Source organism: Lampris incognitus, chromosome 4 (genome assembly GCF_029633865.1).
Source record: "Lampris incognitus isolate fLamInc1 chromosome 4, fLamInc1.hap2, whole genome shotgun sequence".
Classification (NCBI taxonomy): domain Eukaryota; kingdom Metazoa; phylum Chordata; class Actinopteri; order Lampriformes; family Lampridae; genus Lampris; species Lampris incognitus.
Genome location: NC_079214.1, coordinates 13,007,294 through 13,029,895, shown reverse-complemented (window position 1 = coordinate 13,029,895; position 22,602 = coordinate 13,007,294). Strand labels below are relative to the sequence as shown.

Here is a 22,602-nt window from a genome sequence, read left to right as displayed (position 1 = left end):
CGAGTGCAACTGGACTTCATTGGACTAGACCAAGCTAGTCTAGCTTGGTCTATTCAGAAAGGCACGAACTGATGAAGCCTCTTGGACGAGAGGCAAAACGTCTTCATGGATATATACCAAGTCCAGTTGCACTCGATTCAATTCCTTTGGATAACCATGACCTGGATGAATGAGAACATTCACAGACATCATCACTTGTCAGGTAAAAAGAAGCAGCTGGCGACTCCACATGTATCAGAGGGGGGGCATGTGGTAGTCTGCAGACTTCCCTGGATTGCCAGAGGGGGTGGAGAAGCGACCGGCAGATTGGGGTAATTGGCTGGGTGGGTACAATTGGAGAGACAAGGGGGAGGGGGGGGGTGTCCAAAAAAAAAACAGAAATTGTACAGAAGTGTCTTCCGTTGACTTCACTGGCAGATAATCTGCGACTTGCCGTCTTTTATGTGGCATTCAGTGGCATTTATTGCAACAGCCGTGTGTAGCGTTTTATTATACGACGTATGCCATTTGAATGAAGACCACTGAAAGTAGCAGCAAACCAGCGAGTAAGGGTCGTAGTTTCCTTTTTTTTTTATGAGGCACATTGTCTTTATTTGACACTGGAGAGGTGATGGGTGAATAAGAAATGATCATAGCAGATTGTGTCTCTGACTGCTGTTCCATCTCATGCGTCAGTGGGATGGTCAGGATGCGGCCAGTCACACCTGGAAACCCTGGCTATGAGCGGTGATATCTGGAGCAGCGAGTCAGTCACGGTAGCTCTCCAGGTGGTAACTACTGCAGGGTTTATGGCAGGCAGCACTGTTCCATGATGCCTGTCTTCACCTTGGGTTTATCATGGCCAGACACATCCTTCCACAGCCGTTTCTCTTTTATGGTCCTTTTAGACAGGAACCCAAGCAAGGGATGCAGGTCTCTCTTGTGGGCTGTTGGGATTGGATTGTAAAAGACCCGCTCCCCACACACCAAGTGCAGAGCATCAACCAGTTGGGAGCCACACTGGTGCTGGGTGGTGGTGGAGACCACCCCTTGGGAGGACAGCACCAGCAGTAACAGCATGGATACAGCCCATGGTACCTGCGCCGTAGGACGGAGACCTCCCATGCTACCTCTGCCTCTTAGCCCTCCCCTGCCTCCTCGCTCAAAGCCACGGTCAAAACCTCCAGCACCGTGACCTCCATAACTGCCTCCACGACCCCTGCCACTGCGACCATCCTGGCCTCCATAGCCCCCTTCTTGGTCCCTGTATCCACCACTTCCTCTGCTCATTGGTGGACTGTCCTGTCTACATCCTCCACTGTGGCCATACTGGCTGTGCTGGCTATGACTCTGTGGAGGGGGGTTGTTGAACTTGGACCCTGGTTATAGGGAGCTCCCCCGCTGCTGTGATGGCTGTTGTTGGCCTCCACTGCCCCTATAGCCACCGCTCTGACCCCCGCTGCTGTTATAAGCACCTCTACTTTGGCCACCATACCCACTCCCACTGTGCTGCTGGCTACAACCAGAGGCCTGGGAGTTACCACCATAGCCTGCAGTGGGAGAGGAAGAAGGCCGTTGCTGGCCATAACTGGAATCGGATGACTGCTGGTTATAGCTATTTGGAGAGGGCTGGCTACTGCTGTTATAGCCTCCAGAAGTATAGGACTGGTTGGGCTGGGTATAGCCACCTCCACTCTGGTTCAGAGGAGGAGAACTGTATTCTCCTGATTGAGGATGACCATAGCTGCCATACCCACCTTGGTCATAGGAGGCAGAGCCACTGTCAGAGAGGTCTGGCTATACCCCCCACATCCATGCTGGCTGTAGCTCTGGCCAGAAGACTGTCCATAGCCCTGGTTGCCCCATCACCATAGAACCCTTAGCCCTGGGCAGACGTTTGGGAAAAATCGTTAAGACGCCATGTCAGACGAGGTTTATATTCTTGTGGAAAAGCGACCAAGCCTTTGATTTGCTTCTTCGTCTTCTAATTAGCTCCCGGCCAGGGTCGTAGTTTTCACATTTAGGGCGTGTCCTCCGGTGGCGTCACTTTTCCGTGTAAGTCCGGCAGCGTTTCAGAAACACACAGAAGACTGTTTATGTATTGTGGCTACTGATGGGAGTGTTATTCCTGAAACACATTATGCTGAACATCGTGATTGCTTCTCTTTGACGGGTAACGGTGAGCTTTTAAGACTGTACTGTATTGCTATAACGCTTCATTTCACGTGTCTGAACGGTTGCACTGTAGTGGAAGATTGACTCAGTTATACTAATGTGTATACATAACTACTATAAGCCCCAAAGTTGGCGTCCACTTTCACTACGTAGAACTCAGTATATAGTAGAACAATGGGGTTGTTTCTGTGATAGCTGATGTTGAAATATAGTCGTCCTGTGTAATTGCCTCACTAAACTATCTACTGTACAAGTGTTTAAAAGGGCTTTCTTGAAACAGTAACTGTAGAGTACCTGATGTTACTTCTACACTGCTTTAAAAGTTCACTCGTCAACGTTGAGTTGTCGATTAAATAAACTACATTTGTCAGATTGGATGGAAACGGCACATTGATTGGTTGATATGTCAGATGATTAAAATAATTATCTAATAATACAAGGCGTGTGACTGGAGCATTGCACCTTAAAGAATGAGTTGCTGTTGCATTAAGAATTTGCAAAACATGGAACTGAACGGGGCGGCGCAGTGGTTAGCGCGGTCGCCTCACAGCAAGAAGGTTCTGGGTTCAAGCCCCGGGGTAGTCCAACCTTGGAGGGGGGGTCGTCCCGGGTTGTCCTCGGTGTGGAGTTTGCATGTTCTCCCCGTGTCTGCATGGGTTTCCTCTTGGGGCTCCGGTTTCCTCCCACAGTCCAAAGACATGTAGGTCAGGTGAATCGGCCATACTAAATCGCCCCCAGGTATGAATGTGTGTGTGTGTGTCGGCCCTGTGCGATGGCGTGGCGGCCTGTCCAAGGTGTCTCCCCGCCTGCCGCCCAATGACTGCATCCCCCGCGACCCTGAGGGCAGGATAAGCGGTTCGGACAATGGATGGAACTGAGAAGGGAGAAAAGCCGGCTTTCCTTGCAGGGAATATCGATGAGGTCAGTCATCATGCAAAAAACCCAACTTCAATAACAAGGTTTTTAAAATACATTTTTACTCTGTCTTATTATCATCATACAACTGCCTTTATTTTGTTCTCAAATATGATTTTTCACACGTGAGGGAAGTTAGGACGCAAAAGGCAGACTTCTCTCAGCACGGTAACACATATACCGGCAGTTAAAAGTGTAAAATAAAAAAAATAGAAGTTCAATATACAACACATATGATAAAAACAAACAATAACATGTCAAGCTCTACATTCCGGCATTCATTCATCAGAACAATAGGAAATGATAGAGAAAAGGGAAAATTAATACTGGAGCCCTTTTTTTTTTTTAGCATTCTCAATCATACTGCTCCTCGGACATTCTCCGTTTTAAATTCGACAAGGTCTGATCTTCTCAGCGCCTATAAACCCTAACATACAAGTCAATCTCAAAAATATAATTCTCTGATCCCTGGACAATGTTTTTTTATTTTTGGAAAACTGTTCAGGTGGAAGAGAGGGATCGTCAGTGGGACTCTCCGTTAGCCTGGATTAGTGTTGGTGTCTTATGTTTGGAAAACCGAGACCTTGGATCAACTGAGAGGGTGTACATAAACCGCAATGAGTGAAAGGTAGTGTTCTGTCTTCTGTCCTCTACAAAGCATTGTACAGTCATATTATTTACAAATTCAGTATATTACAGCGCGACTCTTAACTCTCAGTAGCTTTTGTGGTGCGAACAGTGCAGCGCTCTCTCTCTCTCTCGCTCTCCTTGTCGTCCGGAGAGTTCTCCTCCTCACCTCCCTGTGCTTGTGTGACTAATGTGTCTATATCTGATTGCTGTATTGCAGTTTCCAGGTATTCAACTTTGCGTTGGTTATTCTGAGGGAGAGAGGGGGCCTGTGGGATGGGAGACCGTGTGTAGAGATTATTTTACTGGTTGAGGGGGTGGGGGTGGACTGGGTTGCGGCTGGCTGGGTTAACGGCAAACCCTGTTCAAAACGGCGTGACACTACAGAATGATCAGGCGGAAATGCAGTGTATGGCTGTACTGAGTATTACGCAGCATACACTACCATCCAGTGCATCGTGAACATTACACCTCACTGAACGGACTCCTGAAAGTAGGCGGGGGAGTTGTAAAGGTTCGTCGGGTTGTTCTCGGTAGGCACATGGTTGATTTTTTTTTAATGTTGCAGCTAGACTTGGAGCGCGGCGAAGACGGAAGTTCGAGAACATGGCTTCAAATCACAGTCCATTTCTATCTACAACAATGTGCAAGTTTTCCTACAGAACGCAGCTTTGTGCCAAATAGTAAATACCACTATCTGCTTTGGTACGGCGAGAGCATGGCTTGTTAGGGACGCGGAGAATCTGGTTTAGTCCCCAATCAGCCCCTAAGATCCTTATGCATCTGACACTCTTGGAAATTTGGGCATACGTTCTCTGAGTAGGAGAGCTGATGAGCGATTACTGAGCTGGTCCTTTTTCTTCGCGGTCTTATTTTGATTAAGGACTGACTCTAGATAAGCACTTCCACTTAAACCTGTGAGCATGGGCCATCGGTGGCGAGGATGTAAGCATGGTAGCCACAGTTCTATCAACCAGGAGGTTGCAGATAGTGTAACACCGCCTGCACGAGTCAGCAGATCTGCATGTGTGCACAGGATGTTAGGCTTAGCAGGCAGACCTAGGACCAGCTGTTTGAAATTGGTCTGGATAAGGCTGTGTTCATGTGGGCTTAAATAATTAAGAATACATGGGCAATTTTTTGAGGCAATGTTGTAGCTTTTGTTGAACCCGTGAGGGTCCGGTATAGTGTGGGGAACGTTGCTAACTGGTTCACAAACTTACTCAGTAGCAGTACTTATATTATAGTGAAAATCCCTGCAATCGTCTCAAGGGGGCAGCTTCATCACAGTTCAAAGGAATGGTGGCCCTGAGCCAAAGGTTCCCGCTGGACTGGGATTCCTAAACTTTTATCATTCCACTCTAGGACAAAGTATTCTCCCACTGGTCATGGCTTGTTTTGGGAAACACTTCCAAAGTCAAAGTCATAGTTTACACATCATTACCATACATTGCCTCAATGAACTGCTTATGTATTGGTTTTTTGACAGAATAATAGCAACGGTCACTGGCGAGAGTCCAGCAGGGGGCAGGAGTGCGAGCGGATATCGTTGTGCTTATGGACGGCGTGGTCTAGGTCCAGAAGCTGTCCGTTAACATTAACCTCCATACAGCCACTGTAGAACGCAGACACCGGAGTAGACACCAGTGGAACATCTGCAGGAGGAGGTGACAAAGATGGCAGAGAACATAAAAAATATACTGGACTGTACACAGTATGTGTACTAAAAACTTTTTTTGTAACTCACATTAGCTTGTACCTACAACTAACGCCTAATACCTGTAGGTTTCTAGAAGTATGTGAACAGAAACAGCCTGTGAATTTATATACGTGCACTTACCAGGGAGGCCTCCTATGAAGGTGCTGGATGGCAAATGGAGGTCAATAGGATCCTGGGTGTCCAAACTACGACCAGGTTTACCGTCCACGAGCAGCAGAGTCTGGTTGCCTGAGACTGACACCTGGATCACATGACTCTCATCGTCACACAGGGGGGCTGGGGCGCTTGCTACAACAACGTCACCCATCGATACCAGAACAAGCTGCAGACACACAGAGGTTCAGTTCCAGTAAAATCCACATGACGGGTTGATGACTTTTCTAAAAACACGAATTGCATAAAAAAATGGATCCGTCTGTAAGTATCGCACACAGAGACAAACGACGTGCTTACATCTTGCCACTCGTCACCTCCCGGGTGATAGTCAGCCAGAGCAATGGCGAGAGGGACACTGTCCTGGTGAACGAGGGCAAACAGCACACCTACAGCGGAGGTTGGACGCAGAGTCAAGCGGACACTCAGGTTCTGGGACTCTGTGAAGAGACAAGCGCTCATGGTCAAACAAAGATGATGCAAACTCACATTCAACAAAAACAAACATGGTATGAACTTCAGCTTTGTAAATCCATTACACCCCCACCCCCCCACACACACACCATACCATAGCTGATGTTGAAGAGAGCAAATCCTGCGCCCGGGTAGTAAGCTCCAGGGTTCTCGGTGCTGAAACACTGCATATTTTCATTGGAGCGGATTGTCTCCTGTATGGAAGTGTCTTCCCCTGTCAACCAGCGCCAGTCCTTCATGCAGCCATCAAGACGTGGGTTCACCTACACAATGACCACAGCATTGAACAAACATGCGGCGAACCTCTTTTTCACACATATACAAGAAAACTTGTTCATATACAAACAAACACACACACACACCGGATTGACGAGGCCATCCTCTTTGAAAGGCACTCCTCCTACAGTCAGATTCAGCTCATGCACGCCCTTCTTTAGTGTGAACAAGTCTCCGTTTACGGCAATCTTCATCACCGCCTCCCTGTCGATCTTAATTACCAGGCTCCGCCCCTGTTCCTCCACCGAGATCTGGCGGAAAGCAATAAAACAATAAAAGACGAGAAACAAAGCAAGGTTGTGAGTAAAAGCATCACCTGTATAGCGAAGAAATCTGAGGGAAAACCCAAGAGGACCCTCTAACCCAGCGCTCAAGGAACCCCTATCCTGCAGCTTTTCTTTGCAACCCTGAATAGGTACCTGTTTGTAGTTATTCAACCAATCAGCAATGAATTATGTCAGATGTTGCACACCTTGCATAATTAAGTGCTGTGAGATGATTGGTTGAGTAAGTACAAGCAGGGGTTGCCTATGCAGGATTACAATGAAAATCTGCAGGATAGGGGTTCCTTGAGGACTGGGTTGGGAAACGCTGATCTAACCTTTCTCCACTGGCCATCATTGACCATGGGTCCACTGCTGGTGACCCTGCTGACGGCGCCGTACTTCAGCTGCAGCTCAAGCTTCCCGTTATGCATTGCCAGCACAATCCAGGAGCTGTTTAGGTGACCTCCGGCGAAGAAGATCACCCCCTCGGGGTCGTAAGTGCGGAGGTCAAACTCTGCTGAAAACCTAAAAAAAGAAGTGCTTGTGTTTTTATGTGACTTGCTGAGTGAGGAGTGAATAACAACGAATGCTGGAAAAACTAAGAGAAACAGGAAAAGACGAGTCAAGGGAGAGGAACAAAAAATGCATTTTAGCAGCCAAATGTACTTTTCTGATGGTATTGGATGTGCAAGTGTGTACCAAAAAGAACTCCCTTGTTTCTCTGTGCAGAAACTTCCCTACTTCGTTGCTATGATATATCCTACCATTCAACTTTCGAATAGATTTCAAATAAATAATTAAATTTTGGGGAAAAAAAACAAACATGCAAATTAAGGTGCATTTCCATCAGATCTGTTTAAGCGAGTTAAACCTTGAACACAGGCCCACGTGTCCTACGTCAAATGTCCACACTTCCACGCCTACGAGCAAAATGATCGAAGAAACAGCTGATCATGTGATCTATCGCTTCTACTCCCTTCTGTTGGTCAAGTCTACTCACCTTCCTTTATCTATTCGATGAATGCATTTCAACTGCAATTTATTTAGTTTTCTTCTTGAATAAAAAGTTTATCCACCCCAAGTGAGCGTACAAACTTCTATGAGGATATGAAGGATTTCATTTGATACAACAAAATTCACTAAAAATACTCAGAAACACAGTCACTGTTTCTAGAAAAACAAGTTTTGGATTCACTTTGCTTATGTAACTCCACAGTGAACATAAGATCACTTACAATAAAACAAAATTTATTTTCTCTCACTGACGGCCAACATATCAATCTCTGGGCACAATTCACATTTCTGAGGGTCTTTCAACCGGGAAAAATCATGAGCTGGGGGGGGGGGGGGACTGAAGGGTTGCCATCTTACCCAGTTTGAACCCTCCTGCGAAAACGCAGCCTCACCACAGGCACGCCGCTGAACATACGGCCCAGGTAGAGGGAATGAGGGTTCCTCTTCAAAGACACAGACATACAGGGAGTGATGGGCTGGAGGAGGACGGACAGGGAGAGAAAGACTTGACGTTAGACGACATCCCCCCATCGAGCAAGCCGAATTTCGGCTGAATAAATAAACGAATCAATGAACAAACTTTTTCTCCCCAGTTGTACTAGGCCAATTACCCCACTCTTCCGAGCTGTCCCGGTCTCTGCTCCACCCCCTCTGCCGATCCGGGAAGGGCTGCAGAGTACCACATGCCTCCTCCAATACATGTGGAGTCGCCAGCTGCTTCTTTTCACCTGACACTGAGGAGATTCGCCAGGGGGACGTAGCGCGTGGGAGGATCACGCTATCCCCCCAGTTCCCCCTCCCCCCCGAACAGGTGCCTCGACCGACCAGAGGAGGCGCCAGCGCAGCGACCAGGACACACACCCACATCCGGCTTCCCACCCTACAGACGCGGCCAATCGTGTCTGTAGGGGCGCCCGACCAAGCCGGAGGTAACATGGGGATTCAAACCGCCAATCCCCGTGTTGACAGGCAACGGACTGGACCGTCACGCCACCCGGATGCCACGAACAACTTTTAAATCTGGTTAAAAAGTTCATAATCCAGTGCACAAAGTGGCCCTGAAACTCGGACGAAAACACAACAGCTTGATAATGTTTGCAAGAAAGACGGCCTTTCACCTTACAGCTCCTGAGATCCTGGCCCAGCTTCGTGCCTTGACGGCCATCGCAGAAGCAGCGGAAGCTACCGAGCGTGTTCATACACTCCTCTGCGCACACGCCCTTCTCGCACTCGTCCACATCTGACGACGGACACGGCAAAGGGGAAGAAAACATGGACAGGAAGGAAAGTGGAGGTAACGAGGGTTAAAGAGCGAGGGGGGGGGGGTGACAGAGATTGCGAAGTAAACATTCCCATCGGTGAACATCTTGACATGGGGTCAGGGGGGAGGGGGGTTCGGATCGCTGAGACATGAGCTCTTAAAGCGTCTCAAAACATAAGCACCACAAGGCACATGCAAAAAAAACCCCCCCAAAACATCAGTATTCATTCAGATCAGGGAATGCAAACATCACTCGAGCTCGCTAACCTTTGACGTTAGCCGGGTGGTATCGTTCCTCTCCACGCAGCCTTAAAAGGCAAAGGCAAGGTCGGCTATTATAAATGTTAATTCTCAGGGGGGATGGATGGTGGGGTTATGAATAGCCTGGCCTCCGCGACAGAGCCAAGAGGGAATAGCACAGATCAACGTCCATTTAGATATCGCTTCCGGTCCGTGACCGGTATCGTCTGTGATTCTTTATCTCAAAGTCAGCGGATATGATTTGGAGGCTGGTATCTTATCAGATCAGGACCGTGAACGGTGCTGGTTTTTGTTTTGTTTTCCCACCACCGGCAGATATTATTGTCTGTCTCAAGAAAGCAAACTTATGTGATGATAACAGGACTTGTTTCAAGACTTATTTATGAAAAAAACAACAAATGTTTAATTAAAAAAAAAAAATCAAGATTATGTCAAATCAGGTTTCTTGTTTTAGTGAAAATTCCTCATGATAGGTCTTATAATCACGAAACCAGTGCACATCAGTGAAACAAGCAATAAAATCCGTCAGTGCCATGAGAACATTTTACTAGCGGTATCTTGAACAGCATTATGAGGCCTAGAACCAGATAAAATACCTTGATAAGCTTGTTTTTTTGTGTGTGTGCCGTGTACCTCTTCCTCAGCGCAGAGCGGGCAGGAAGAGACTTGTTTAACAAATAGAAGACCAGAACTGCATCCCGGGCTCCTAATTAATCGCAGGCTACTCGAGAGTTTGGAGACAGGGACACTATGCGGGGTGCCGTCGGGCCTGTGCGATGTTTATTCCCGAGACTCGCTCTCGTGAAGTGATCCGCCGTGCTTACAGACGCGAACCGAGACCCCCTATAACCCGTAAACCTGTTATGTCAGCTGTGTTTATGAACGCTGACATCATTTATCTCTTACCTACCCCCCCCCCCCCCCGAGTATATACGTCACCAGCAGGTGCCTGTACAGAAATTACGAGGGGGGACAGTGGTGACTGCGTGGCAGTCTGCATCCCAGAGTTTCATCGCAACCGCTGTGAGAGAAACAACTAGGGCTGAACAACACGGGGGGGGGGGGGAAACCCCGATGCTGCAGAATTTTTTTTTTGTGATAAAGAATAAACGAGATATGTGATTTCGCGAGCTATATACGGCTTTCAACTCTCAAAGCAACATTTGCAGAGAATTTATCACTCCTGCAGCGACGAGGGGGAATTTAGAGAGGGAAACAAGGCAGCTGTCCAAGAAGTCATTAAACCGGGCTAAATTATACTATGTCTTAGACTATATGTCAGATGTGCTAGAATATTTTTCTTCGAGAGCAGTCATAAAAAAAAAAAGCAGACCTGCTCGATTTAATTTTCGATCGAGCAATAAGAGTTTTAGCCTAACAAGACTAATAGGCCCGGTTTACATCCTTTACAGTGTGACCGCAGCATATGTGTATATTGTCGATTCTGAAACGATGTCTTGTTCAGCCCTATCACATACGAGCACAGGGTCGGCTGAAGTTTCTTACCCTTGGGGGTGACTCGCTTTAGGCGTTGAGACAAGGCCCGATACATGTGACAGCTGACCTGTTACCTACTTCCATGATTTCAGACGTCTCCGGCATTCCTTTCCTGACTTCACAACACAGCTGCATTAACTCCTGCTGAGGCTGAAGCAGTTCAGCCACTGCTTATGAAACCCTGTGTGTGTGTGCATGTGCGTGTGTGCGTGTGCGTGTGTGTGTGCGTGCATGTTTGTGTGTGTTTGCATACCTTGGCAGCTCTTGGTTTCGTTGTCATAGACATAACCGGTGTCACAAAAGCAGTCGTAGCTGCCCTCTTTGTTGACACAGTGTGCAGTTCCACACACAGCAGGGTCTTCACACTCATCCACATCTGGAATACACAAACAAGCGTGGTCAGCGAGAGTCCGCCAAGCATCTGATGCTTATAACTGATAGCAGCAACACAGAGAAATAAAAACCACTACCATCTTGGGGTAAAAAATGGAGGAAAGTATACAACTCCCATGATTTTTTTTGGAGCGGCACGGCTCAGGGGGTAGAGCGGATCGTCTAGTAATCAGAAGGTTACTGGTTCGATCTGCGGCTCCGAAGAGCGTGCCGACGTGTCCTTGAGCAAGACACTGAACCCCCTAACTGCTCCTGACAGGCAGGTTGGCGCCTTGCATGGCAGCCTCCGCCATCAGTGCATGATTGTGAGGCCTTGTAGAAGCGCTTTGAGTGGTCAGTAGACTAGACAAGCGCTATATAAATGCAGTCCATTTTACCATTTTAACTGCATCTCTGCTGGGGGGGGGGGGGCAGATATCCAAGGTTGTTTGCGGGACACAGGTTAGTTCATGCGCACAACCCACCAAGGCTTTGAGTTTATTGACATTTCAGTCAGCCCATGTCTCTTGCTGGCCCACCCTTGTGGCGGGCAAAGAAATTCTCTTCTGCAAATTTTGGCTGCGACCAGCTGGTTTTTTTTTCTTCATTATCAGATAATTTGGCAGGTGACCAGCCATGCTCACCACCGGACCCCCAAAATATGGGGGTACCCTGACTAGTTGTGTGCATCTTTCCCCCTAAAGCTTGTGTCCTCTCTAAATTTCACAGCCGAAAAAATGAAAAAGTGGAATTCCTTTAGGACCTCGAGATTTCAGCATGTTGTGTCTTGCTGAGGGGGGACATTTTGTCTTTGCTGACAATTTCACAATGTGTAAATTTAGCCTCCCCCACCCCACCCCAAATCAGCACGTGCTAGAAGTTTTAACTGGTTAAAAGCTTCTTTACATTTCATTTTTTTCTCACCAAGTTTAACTGCGATTCAAAACTATAAAAAGAAGAATGTTGCGGGTGTGTTCAGTATGAGTCCTCATTTCATTTTCACAGTTCGAGCCTATGAGTAGAAAAAATTAGGACATTTCCCGCTCAACACAAAGTGTCTGCCATCTATAAAACCCAATATATGCAAGCATTTGCCCCTCCCCCTTACCTTCACACACGTGGCGTGCTACCAGCTTGTAGCCTTGGTGACAGAAGCAGCGGTAGCTGCCCATGGTGTTGTTGCACTCGTGGTCACACCCTCCATTACTCTCAGTGCACTCGTTGACATCTGAAAACCCAAAGGACAGTGCAGTAAACACCATCAGCGTGCACTTGGTTACAGAATGGCGTTGTCAAAGCTTGTGCGCCGACATCATTTTCCACTTGTATTCATTGTGAACGGTCCCACGCTATGAAAAAAAAAAAAAGCCAGTTTGTTACGGGTTGAAGAGCTCATTAAAGTGTTCAATGAATTCCTATGTTGTTTAATACTTTTTCCTATGTTGCAGGGTGTAGCAGCTGTATGTTTAGAGTGTCCAGTGGAAAAGGCTCCGTCTCAGCCCCCATCAGGCTGACTCTGTTTAAGTTTCCTCTCAGTTAGGTGGCAGGATGAGTCACAGTGGAAACGTGCGGAGCCGTGGCTATGGCACACGGCGGCGCAGGGTGGTTCTCCGTCTGACTCCCTCACACTGTGTGTGTGTGTGTGTCTGTGTGTGTCTGTGTGTGTCTGTGTATGCGCTTTGAAGTTCCAGCTTCGACACGGAGAACTCTCCGTGGAATCCACCGTTAGGTCTGTTTCAATCCTAAACTTTACCGTGTAATGATGACGGTGCTGTCTGCACCTCCCCTCCCTCCTAGTCTATAGAGTGCAACTAGCCGTGACCTCTGAAAGAGTCACGTGACTTCACACTCTGGACTCTGACAACATTTCCCGTTCATCAAGTCCATATTGACCCGATGTACCAGCAACATCACCACCAGCAGCAGCAGCAGCCGCAGCAGCAGAAGCAGGAGCAGGAGCAGCAGGAGCAGCAAGGTTTGCTTCGTAAAGTAACTGGAAGATGAGCGATAGGGTGTGGCGTTTTGAAGGTGAAATCAATTTAATGAAAATCATAAGGATGAACGGATTAAATAACAGCAACAAATGTAACAGACACAGTAATGCAACAATGTATTGATCCACCTATGGAAACCATCTTTACAATGGCTGGAAGAGGGCCGGAAATGGGTGTGCGTGAGCCAAGGTCAAACTGACGAGACACCTACGCAGAAAATGTGCTGGCTAGAGAAAAACCGATATACACCAGCGACTGACAAGAGAATGACGCTGCAAAACTGTCCGGCTTCCTCCTCGTGACCTCTGGACATGCCGGCACCCGTCACTACAAAGCGGCAGATTGTTTTGGGAGAGATGACGGTACCTTTCTCACACCTGGCTCCTGTCCAGCCGGTGAAACAGTGGCAGAGGAAGTCGCCCGATTTGTCCTCGCAGCGCACCGTACCTCTGGCATTACAGGGGGAGGGAGAGCACTGGTTTGGAATGTCTGAGAAAAAGGGAGAGAGGTGAAGAGAAAGAGACACATTGAGAAAAATAAAAAGGGGCCATCTCTGCTTTGAAACTGTTAATATTAGCAATATTGGATGCCTACCGCAGGTGGGGCAGTACAGCGCCATCACAAATAAGAGAAAAAGGCATCTCTCCAAGTCTCCATATCAGGAGTTGAACATAAATATTATGATGCCGGCTTAAGCCCCCACCCCCACCCCGCCACAAATGCCGTTCACCTCCTCACTGCATAGCTGTCCTCCAGCTTACTGGAGACAAGATCAAATGGGTGTTTCAGATGTCTGGACATGTCTTGCTTTACCTATTTCTCTCTTAAAATATTTCCACTCTTGCCAGCCCCCCCCCCCAACCTTGCATTAATAAGCCCATGTGTAATATGCTTTCCTCTACCCATGAGAGTACCCCTCCTGCTGCTGCTGCTGCTTACGCGGCACAGATATTCTCCCTGCTGGACAAGTTGGGGCATGTTGAGATGGGCTTCAGAGAAACAGAAAGAGAGAGAGAGAGATTTCCTGAGAAACGTGCGAGCACAGGAGGGTTCGCCATGTGCAGGATAATGAGGACAGTATGGAAAGGATGGCGCAAGCGAAGAAAACACACTGTAGTGGAATTGGCTGGACGGTGCGGCCTAAAATTCATGTGACATTATTTTCCATCATTCTGAATCGGTGCCATACAAATTTGCTTTTCAAGGCTCAGCCATTTCTATCTGGAGAGTAGGAAATTGCTCACTATGAGAATACATTAGAAGACATACAGTGCATCCGGAAAGTATTCACACCCCTTCACTTTCCCCACATTTTGTTATGTTACAGCCTTATTCCAAAATGGATTAAATTCCTTTTTTTTCTCATCAATCTACATACAATACCCCATAATGACAAAGCGAAAAAGATTTTGTAGAAATTTTAGCACATTTATTAAAAATAAAAAACTGAAATATTGCATGTACATAAGTATTCACACCCTTTACTCAGTACTTGGTTGAGGCACCCTTGGCAGCGATTACAGCCTCAAGTCTTCTTGGGTATGAAGCTACAAGCTTGGCACACCTATATTTGGGGTATTTCTCCCATTCTTCTCTGCAGATCCTCTCGAGCTCTGTAAGGTTAGATGGGGAGCGTCGCTGCACAGCTATTTTCAGGTCTTTCCAGAGATGTTCAATGGGGTTCAAGTCTGGGCTCTGGCTGGGCCACTCAAGGACATTCACAGACTTGTCCCGAAGCCACTCCTTTGTTGTCTTGGCTGTGTGCTTAGGGTCATTGTCGTGTTGAAAGGTAAACCTCCGCCCCAGTCTGAGGTCCTGAGCGCTCTGGAGCAGGTTTTCATCAAGGATCTCTCTGTACTTTGCTTCATTCATCTTTCCCTCGATCCTGACTAGTCTCCCAGTTCCTGCCGCTGAAAATCATCCCCGCAGCATGATGCTGCCACCACCATGCTTCACTGTAGGGATGGTATTAGCAAGGTGATGAGAGGTGCCTGGTTTCCTCCAGACGGGACGTTTGGCATTCAGGCCAAAGAGTTCAATCTTGGTTTCATCAGACCAGAGAATCTTGTTTCTCATGGTCTGAGAGTCCTTTAGGTGCTTTCTGGCAAACTCCAAGCGGGCTCAATTGTGAGTGTCATAGCAAAGGGTGTGAATACTTATGTACACGCAATATTTCAGTTTTTTATTTTTAATAAATTTGCAAAAATTTCTACAAAACCTTTTTGACTTTGTCATTATGGGGTTTTGTGTGTAGATTGATGAGGAAAAAAAAGGAATTTAATCCATTTTGGAATAAGGCTGTAACATAACAAAACGTGGGGAAAGTGAAGGGGTGTGAATACTTTCCGGATGCACTGTATGTATGAAGTGAACTGTAGTGGGGAACCTGAATGAAACCGATATCCATAACAAACAATTCAGACCCGACTGTGGTGTCTATTTGATGCTCTGCAGCTGACAAGAGAATCCAGTTCGATTACTTAATTATGAAGTAATGGATTAAAAATTATAATAATAGAACACTATACAGAAAGCATGCCAACAAGGCATTTGACATGAACTCCAACCTTAGTTGTAAGTTTTGTCATCATGTTTGAGGGTAGAAGAAACACTGCAGCCATCGGACCGTTCTGACAGCAGCAAGAGAAGCTCAGAAAGAGGAATCAGCAATGTGTGAGAACCCAAAAGCTGGCGCTGTGAGTTACTACCGTTTATAAAATTCATTTCTCGTGAATACCCAGGACAAACTTTCCCCTACCAGTCCGGTCCTGTGGTGAAATAAGCTCTCCGTGACTGGCCTGCGGTCACGTGCGTACAGCGGCACATAAACAAGCTTGTCCTTCGACGTGTCCTCCCTTTTTTCTTTTCAGTGTCCTTGAGGTCCGCTGCCAATGTCGTCTTATTTCAGTCACATGTTGCGGCGTACTGCCTTTAATTTACACAGCACAGTCATTAAAATGCCACCAGTTTTACACTTTTTGACGTGGCAGTTTATACAACAGCAACAACAGTTTGCCCAGATGTCGTCAATCATTTCTGCAGACTAAACTACAATGGACTAATTCAGCTAATAATAGACTTCAGCAAAGGCAATGGGAGGGGGCGCTGTCCTGTGTGCTTGCACTGCAAGCAGCTGTCAGTTCTGCACATCATCGCAAATGTATGGTAGGGGAAAGCACTGCAGTAAATATGTACACATAAAGCCTTTTCATAGGATGATACCGAGCAGCTCAAACACACATGTGACAGGACACGGGGCATGTGGGCATGTGGAAATGCAGGCAGGATGAAAACGTTTCTGATGTGTTAGAATTGCAATCATGACTTGATGTGATCTACTTTCATACTGCTGGCACCCATTACTTGTCGGCAATGAGGTGGGAGAAAGATGGATGAGATTCGCAAGGTGGAGGAGGGAGGGAGAGAGAGAGAGAGAGAAAGAGAAAGAGGTGGTCAGTAGAGGGATTAATAAATATGTGAAGAGAGAGAGAGAGAGAGAGAGAGAGAGAGAGAGAGAGAGAGAGAGAGAGAGAGAGAGAGAGAGAGAGAGAGAGAGAGAGAGAGCGACCGTATCTCTTAAGAACCACAGCACTGCAGCTGAGTCATTTCAGACCCCATGGTCTCTGCGATGGGAGTGCGGTGGGGCTGAGCCAGGTCTCTTGTATCCTGATGCAGCAAAATCGCAGCGCTCCACTCACACCGCGCCGCTCATTCACGTCACCCCGCCACTGAATCAGCTCACAGCAACGCCGCTGCAGTCACACAACGCGCGAGTGAGACCATGACGCTAAAAGGAGGCGGGGGGGTGGGGGTGGGGGGGTCAGACACTGACGCACGTATCTAGGTAGCCGAATGCCTCAACATTACTCATACACCTGTGCACTCACGCGCATGCAGAAGCACGCCGACTCGCAAATTGCTCGGAAGCCACGACACCGATTAGCTCTGCCGTGCCACAAAACCTGACGAGGCTAAACTCGAGATGCCAGGGAATGGATCACCCCCAACCCCACCCCCCCCTTTTTTTTTTTTACACACAATTTCTTCTTTCTCCACTTTTCCCATCTTTATAGTGCGACTGTACCAGAATCTGAGCGTGATGCGGAGCAGAGATACTGCAGTGCAGCCGTGCCCAACGCTACACCGAGGTGCTCCCCTCAGCAACTATTAATACACGACACAGAGGGAGAGGGGGGGGGGGGAGAGCGAGAGAGAGAGAGGAAATGAGAAAAGGAGGACAGAGAGGAGGCATAAGGAGGGTGTGCGAGAGAGGGAGGAACACAAAGAGGCAGCAAGGTAAGCGTCTGGACTGTTAAGTGAGCGTGTCAAACTTACTATGGACACACGTGACCAGGTCCTGTCTCTTTTTCTCAGAATCCCCAAATTTATCCACACAAGCTGGACAGGAAAGAGATGAGAAAATCACAACGTGTCAGCAACTCCTCTCGTTCACATTTATCCATCGAGATAAGAGACAAAACAGTATTTGTGGCAGTGAAAGCACATTCATATCAAAGTTAACTTACCCAGATACTTGGGATAAAAGTAGTCCTGAAACAGAAAAGAGATATCGGGAGAGGTGAATAAGGTAAGGTGCAGTGGGACAGTATCGACTAGCTGCTACACAAAGCAATGCGAGCCACATAACATGAAGTCCACCACTCAATGAAACGACCTAAAGTCTGTCCTCTGAAGCTGCTGTAAATAACAGGCCATTAAGCTACTCTGAAAAACTGCTGCCTTTTCCAACCGTGCGTCAGGTGAATAAAGAGAGCGAGCAAGGCGAAACGGTTGTACGTTCTAAAAGAAACCTTTCCACCGGCATTAATCTTGAATACAGCTCAGTGTCTCAAGCTCCAGTTTACAGAGGAACATGATCTTGCAGAGAGAGAGAGAGTGTGTGTGTGTGTGTGTGTGGTGGGATATGCATGTGTAGAGGGGGGATGGGAGTGAAGGGTAGAGAGTGATTATGTGTGTGACTGTCTCTCTCCAACAGGCGCAGTCCACTTGCCAGGGGCTTCCTCTGAAGGGATTGCTCTGCATTCCTCTATACTCTGTAAGCATCCTTCTTGCAGTAGTCTACATGTAGGTCAGAACATCGGAGGTCCACTACAGTGTCCCTAGAAAGCCTCCAGTGCAGTACGGTGAGCTAGATGGAAGAGGTTTGAGTGAATGGGACCTCTTGGCACTGGCCAGAAACACTCCAGGACAGACAAACAATGTGGAAATAGTAGGAGGAAAGCGTGCTGTCAAGCTAAGAAGTGAAAGTTTCACTTCACTTTATCCAGTTTAACCCAGAGGCGTGTCGGACTCATGAGGGCGCACATGATTCTAATAACTATTTCTTGGTCAGTACCGCTATCGGTAGTGTCCCTCTCAAGTGGGTACCTTGTGGATGCGAGACAAGACACTTCAAAAGTGCAGCTGACTTGTGTTGTCAGGGGCAACACAGGGTAACAAGGTACCCCCCCCCTTCTCTCTCTCTCGCTTTCTCTGCAGAGCCAAAAAGCTGCAGCGGAGAAAAACGCAGAGTCAGAGATGGGCACGTTCAGAATGAATAATGCATCTATGAATGAGACTGCAGTTCTGTGTCCTGGAAATTTGGGGACCAGAATCACGCAACACCCCTTTTGCATGTGGTGTGGGTCCTACTCACGCATAGAGGTATGGACACGCACAGATACAACCTCTCTTTCTCTTCCTCCCTCTAAACACTATGCTTGGCTGATATGGCAAGTAGTTTTGCCATCTCCATTCACTCCTTAATGGTCATAAATCACAAGGAGGGACTATGCTTTAAGACTGAAACGAATAGCTAAGCAAGTTCAGCCTCATGGCTAAAACGATTCATCACACCACCAACAGCACAAACTTGTTAGTCTGAATCTCAAATTTCCAAATCCAGCAGTCTAACAATCAGGTAACGTGCAAGAAAATATAGAGGCAAGGTTAATGGGGTTTTCAAGGTGATGAATGTAACTAAAAAGTGCACTGAAAATTAAACAGCACAAAGCATTTCTGAAGGCATGCACATACAAATCTGAAATTCCATGGTCTGGAATTTCAGATTTGCTTGTTTTAGGCATTTTCCTGACAGCCCCCATTCCCAAGGTAGGGGTTGGATACATGGGGTTCAACTGTAACTGGCACCGACTGTCCCCCAGCTTAGTGAGCAACACTTATACACATGCAGACACAAACAGGACTAAAAAAAGAAAACCCACAATAACACCCGTTCAACGGCTTATGAGTCTGCATTCTCAGCCAGCGAATGTGCGTTTTGATCCTATAGCCGCGGCGTCACGCAATAGTCGTCACGTTTTCTGACACATTATTTATAGCTCAGGAAGTCCACAGCTTGTTGGCATATCGAGTAGCTGCAATACATTTTCAACAGGCTTATGGATCCGCATGTGTGGAAAAGGCTGCTCCGGATATTCATGACAGGCAGCTCTGAAACTAATCTAAATACCGCCACAGGGAAACGGAGCAAAGTGTGACGAACACACACCTTTGTGTGTGACAGAGAGAGAATGTACATAAACGTATGGCAGCGTGTCCACTTTGCATTTGCATGAAATAGTATGCACACATACTGCCCAAGAAAGGAAAAAACAAAACTTTAAAACAAACAGTGAGCCCTAAAAGGAAGCAATCAGAATAATCAAGGCTGTGAATGGTCATTGGCACGACTCCCATGCATGTGTGTCTAACCTGGGCACATCTACGCAACATGGGGCAGGGGCAAACTCCGCCTCACATGAAGGAGCACATCATCAGCAAAGCTAAACTGCAGACTGTGAGTAGGCACCACAATGGGACACAGACCGATTTACAGTAAAGATAAATTGGCGGAATAGAGGGGTGGAGGAGTGGGGAGAGAGAGAGCCAGAGAGAGTATATATGTGTTCCCTTTATTTGAAAGCTATGAAAAACCCGAGAGGTAATCCACCAGGTAGGTATAGACATAACTTGTGCTGAGGAGGTAGAGTGACTAGTGTGCATGTCTGTCTGTCTGTGTGTGAGAGAGAGGGGAGGGGAGGGGAAGGGAAGGGGGAGGGGGTGGGAGAGAGAGAGGTGGGGTGGGGCAGGTAAGGATGGGAGCGTCTTCCATTTGGGCTACATTTCATAAAGTAAAGCTTAGTCATACTGGCTCAAGGTCTGTCTTGTTTTCACACAGGACAGACAAAAACATGCCGTGTCCCTGACACGGCAGTTTCGCGCATTTTGACGAGATCAGCACTCGGGACTCACTGGAGCGTGGAAAACCAAGCCAAGACACTTTAATCATCGCGGCCTATGCAGCGCACCGCACTCATCCACTGACATTGACGGGCCGTCGATAGGGGCTTATCTTAAACTACACGACCAAGGTCAGGCCCATGACCGACTCCGGCTCTCTTCACGGCCAGGACAGCTGACTTACTTTCTCCTAAGACACCAACTTAAGTGCACACTCTCGCACAACCAACACGTCAGAGAAACACTGCGGGGGAGGGGGGAGGGGGGGGAGAGGGGGTATTCACCGTCTCGGGGTCGTTCTCGAAAACCTCCCTCGCCTCCTCTTTGGTGCACCTCTCCTCCACGCACTCCCGCTCCAGGTGCCCCTGCTTGGTCTCCTCGAAAATCTGATAGGCTCTCCGGTGTCTGCTCAGGAACTGGTTCGCCTCTTCCGGAGACAACGAAACTACAAAATAAAATAAAAAATAAAACACACTCGACTCACCTCAACGGAACTTGGAAGGTAAACCATCACCACCAAAACCAAAACCGAACCCCCCCTCCCCAGTTCTGGTTCCGCTTGGACATACGGGTATCTTAATGTATTTGCAACCTTTAACCCCGTAGTTTTGTGATATAAACTGGGGGTGGGGGGGGGGGTCAGTCACGCACAAAAGCGACGGTTGTTAGCTAACTACCATTAACTGCCCATGTCAAAAAAAGGGGGTGTGGGGTTGCAGCCTAGCTAGCCAGTTTAGCACGTACGGGTCTACTTACTGCTGCCGGACCAGCAGGCGAACAGCAGGATTAGAAAGGCTCCCGAGGGAAAGGATTTCGTCAGGGTCAGCCGCATGTTTCGTTTGCCGCTGCTGCGCCAAGCCCGAGAAACTTTCTCCCCCCGTCGGGCTTCTTCTCCTCCTCCTCCGTTCGGCGCTCAGATTTTCTCCCCCCCCCCCTCCACCCCCCTCCCCTCAATTTCGCTCAGTTTTGCCCCGAAGAAGAAGACACGCCGAGCCCGGTGCGTAACACTGCAGACAGTCGCCCCTCGGCTCGGAACAGCAACGCCGCTCGGCTGTAGCGTGTTGTTGTTGTGGTGGTGGTGTTGTGGTTATTCCTGCTCCAACCTTGCAGACGAGGACGGGGGGTGGTTTTTTATTTCGCCCACATTACGTCCACGCAACACCGCCAACGACCCTTCCCCTCAACTCGGGCTAATGCAGTCGGTTCACCCTCATCGCGTTTCGTCCCCTCTTTCTTCTTGGTCCCTCTCTCTCCCCCTCTCTCTCTCTCTCTCTCTCTCTCTGGTTTCTAACGCCGTCTGCCTGCGGACTGACAGAGGAGGAGGAGGAGGATGGCCAGGAGGAGTTAGTTCAGAAGTACTGCGAGACGAAGGCAGGAGTTTGAAATGATGCAGCGACCGCTTCCCCCCATCCAACACCTCTCTCTCTCTCTCTCTCTCTCTCTCTCTCTCTCTCTCTCTCTCTCTCTCTCTCTCTCTCTCTCTCTCTCTCTCTCTCGCGCGCGCGCGCTCTCTCTCGCTCTCCCTCTCTCTCGCTCTCTCTCGCGCTCTCTCTCTCGTACATGTGCTCGCAATGCCAAAGCGCGGCTATACTAAGCGAATATTTTACGAGTTTATTAGGCAGCCGAGATTTGAGCCAATATGTCTGTTGGATTATGTCCCGACATGTCGTACTGTGCAGGGCTCCAATTTTTCGGGATTTTGTCCAATAAGAGTGCGCAGCAAAACGCTCTCTCTCTCTCTCTCTCTCTCTCTCTCTCTCTCTCCCTCACGCACGCACAACACGCGCACGTTCCCCCTCTCTCCCATTAGCACGTCCAAAAATAGATTTTCATCGGTCAAAGTAGAAACCTGCCCCGTGTACTTATCTAGGCATGAAAATGTGTGTGTGTGTGTGTGTGTGTGTTTTTAATTATTATTCTACGATAATCAGCGAGCTTCATAAACAACTGTCATGTTTTCATTGTTGTCATTGGCTCGGTGGGTCACGTGGACGCGGACGGGCACGCGCGTAAAAACTCAACCTCTCGCTTCGCTCGGGACTTTACACTTGGCTGCTGGCGTGCCACAGCACCCCTGCCCTCCTCCCAGCTGCCCATTGCCCCCACTAGAATCCTGTTCTTCTTTGTTTTGCTCCCCCTTAACCTCCACCACCTCCACCTCCTCCTCAAGGGCCGAAAACCTGGAAACCTGTTTCCATAATCACAATCCCTCCTCATCCTCGCCCACCTCATTCTTCTACTGGTTTTGTCATTTTACTATTTTTTTCTTCTTCTATGTATTCTTCTTTTCTTACGGTGGCGTTACTTCTTTTCTTTTTGTGCAGCATCAGATCCTTTTAGTCTTCCCCACCCACCCCTCCCCATTCCTACCACGCC

General features: G+C 48.0%; 1 protein-coding gene across 1 annotated transcript; it reads right to left on the bottom strand.

Annotated features, from left to right (window-relative positions):
* Positions 1–3,378: 3,378 nt before the first annotated feature.
* On the bottom strand, positions 3,379–21,124 carry gas6 (growth arrest-specific 6). The gene is made up of 15 exons (XM_056278514.1): positions 20,983–21,124; positions 20,511–20,671; positions 17,511–17,535; positions 17,320–17,382; positions 13,351–13,473; positions 12,099–12,218; positions 10,872–10,994; positions 8,718–8,839; positions 7,957–8,075; positions 6,921–7,110; positions 6,406–6,570; positions 6,138–6,306; positions 5,870–6,009; positions 5,537–5,738; positions 3,379–5,351 (listed from the first exon to the last, which is right to left on the bottom strand). Exons 1-15 carry the CDS (start codon positions 21,056–21,058, stop codon positions 5,200–5,202), a joined length of 1,950 nt encoding a protein of 649 aa, XP_056134489.1. The 5' UTR covers positions 21,059–21,124; the 3' UTR covers positions 3,379–5,199.
* Between the last annotated feature and the right edge of the window lie 1,478 nt (positions 21,125–22,602).

Bases quoted from the DNA above. Each gene is read 5' to 3' on its own strand.
- gas6 (XM_056278514.1), bottom strand. From the start codon at position 21,058: ATGCGGCTGACCCTGACGAAATCCTTTCCCTCGGGAGCCTTTCTAATC. The intron at 17,536-20,510 runs GTGAATACCCCC...TTTCTGTTTCAG, and splicing joins TCGAGAACGACCCCGAGACG to GACTACTTTTATCCCAAGTA. The intron at 5,739-5,869 runs GTAAGCACGTCG...GTGTGTCTGCAG, and splicing joins GAGGTGACGAGTGGCAAGAT to CTTGTTCTGGTATCGATGGG.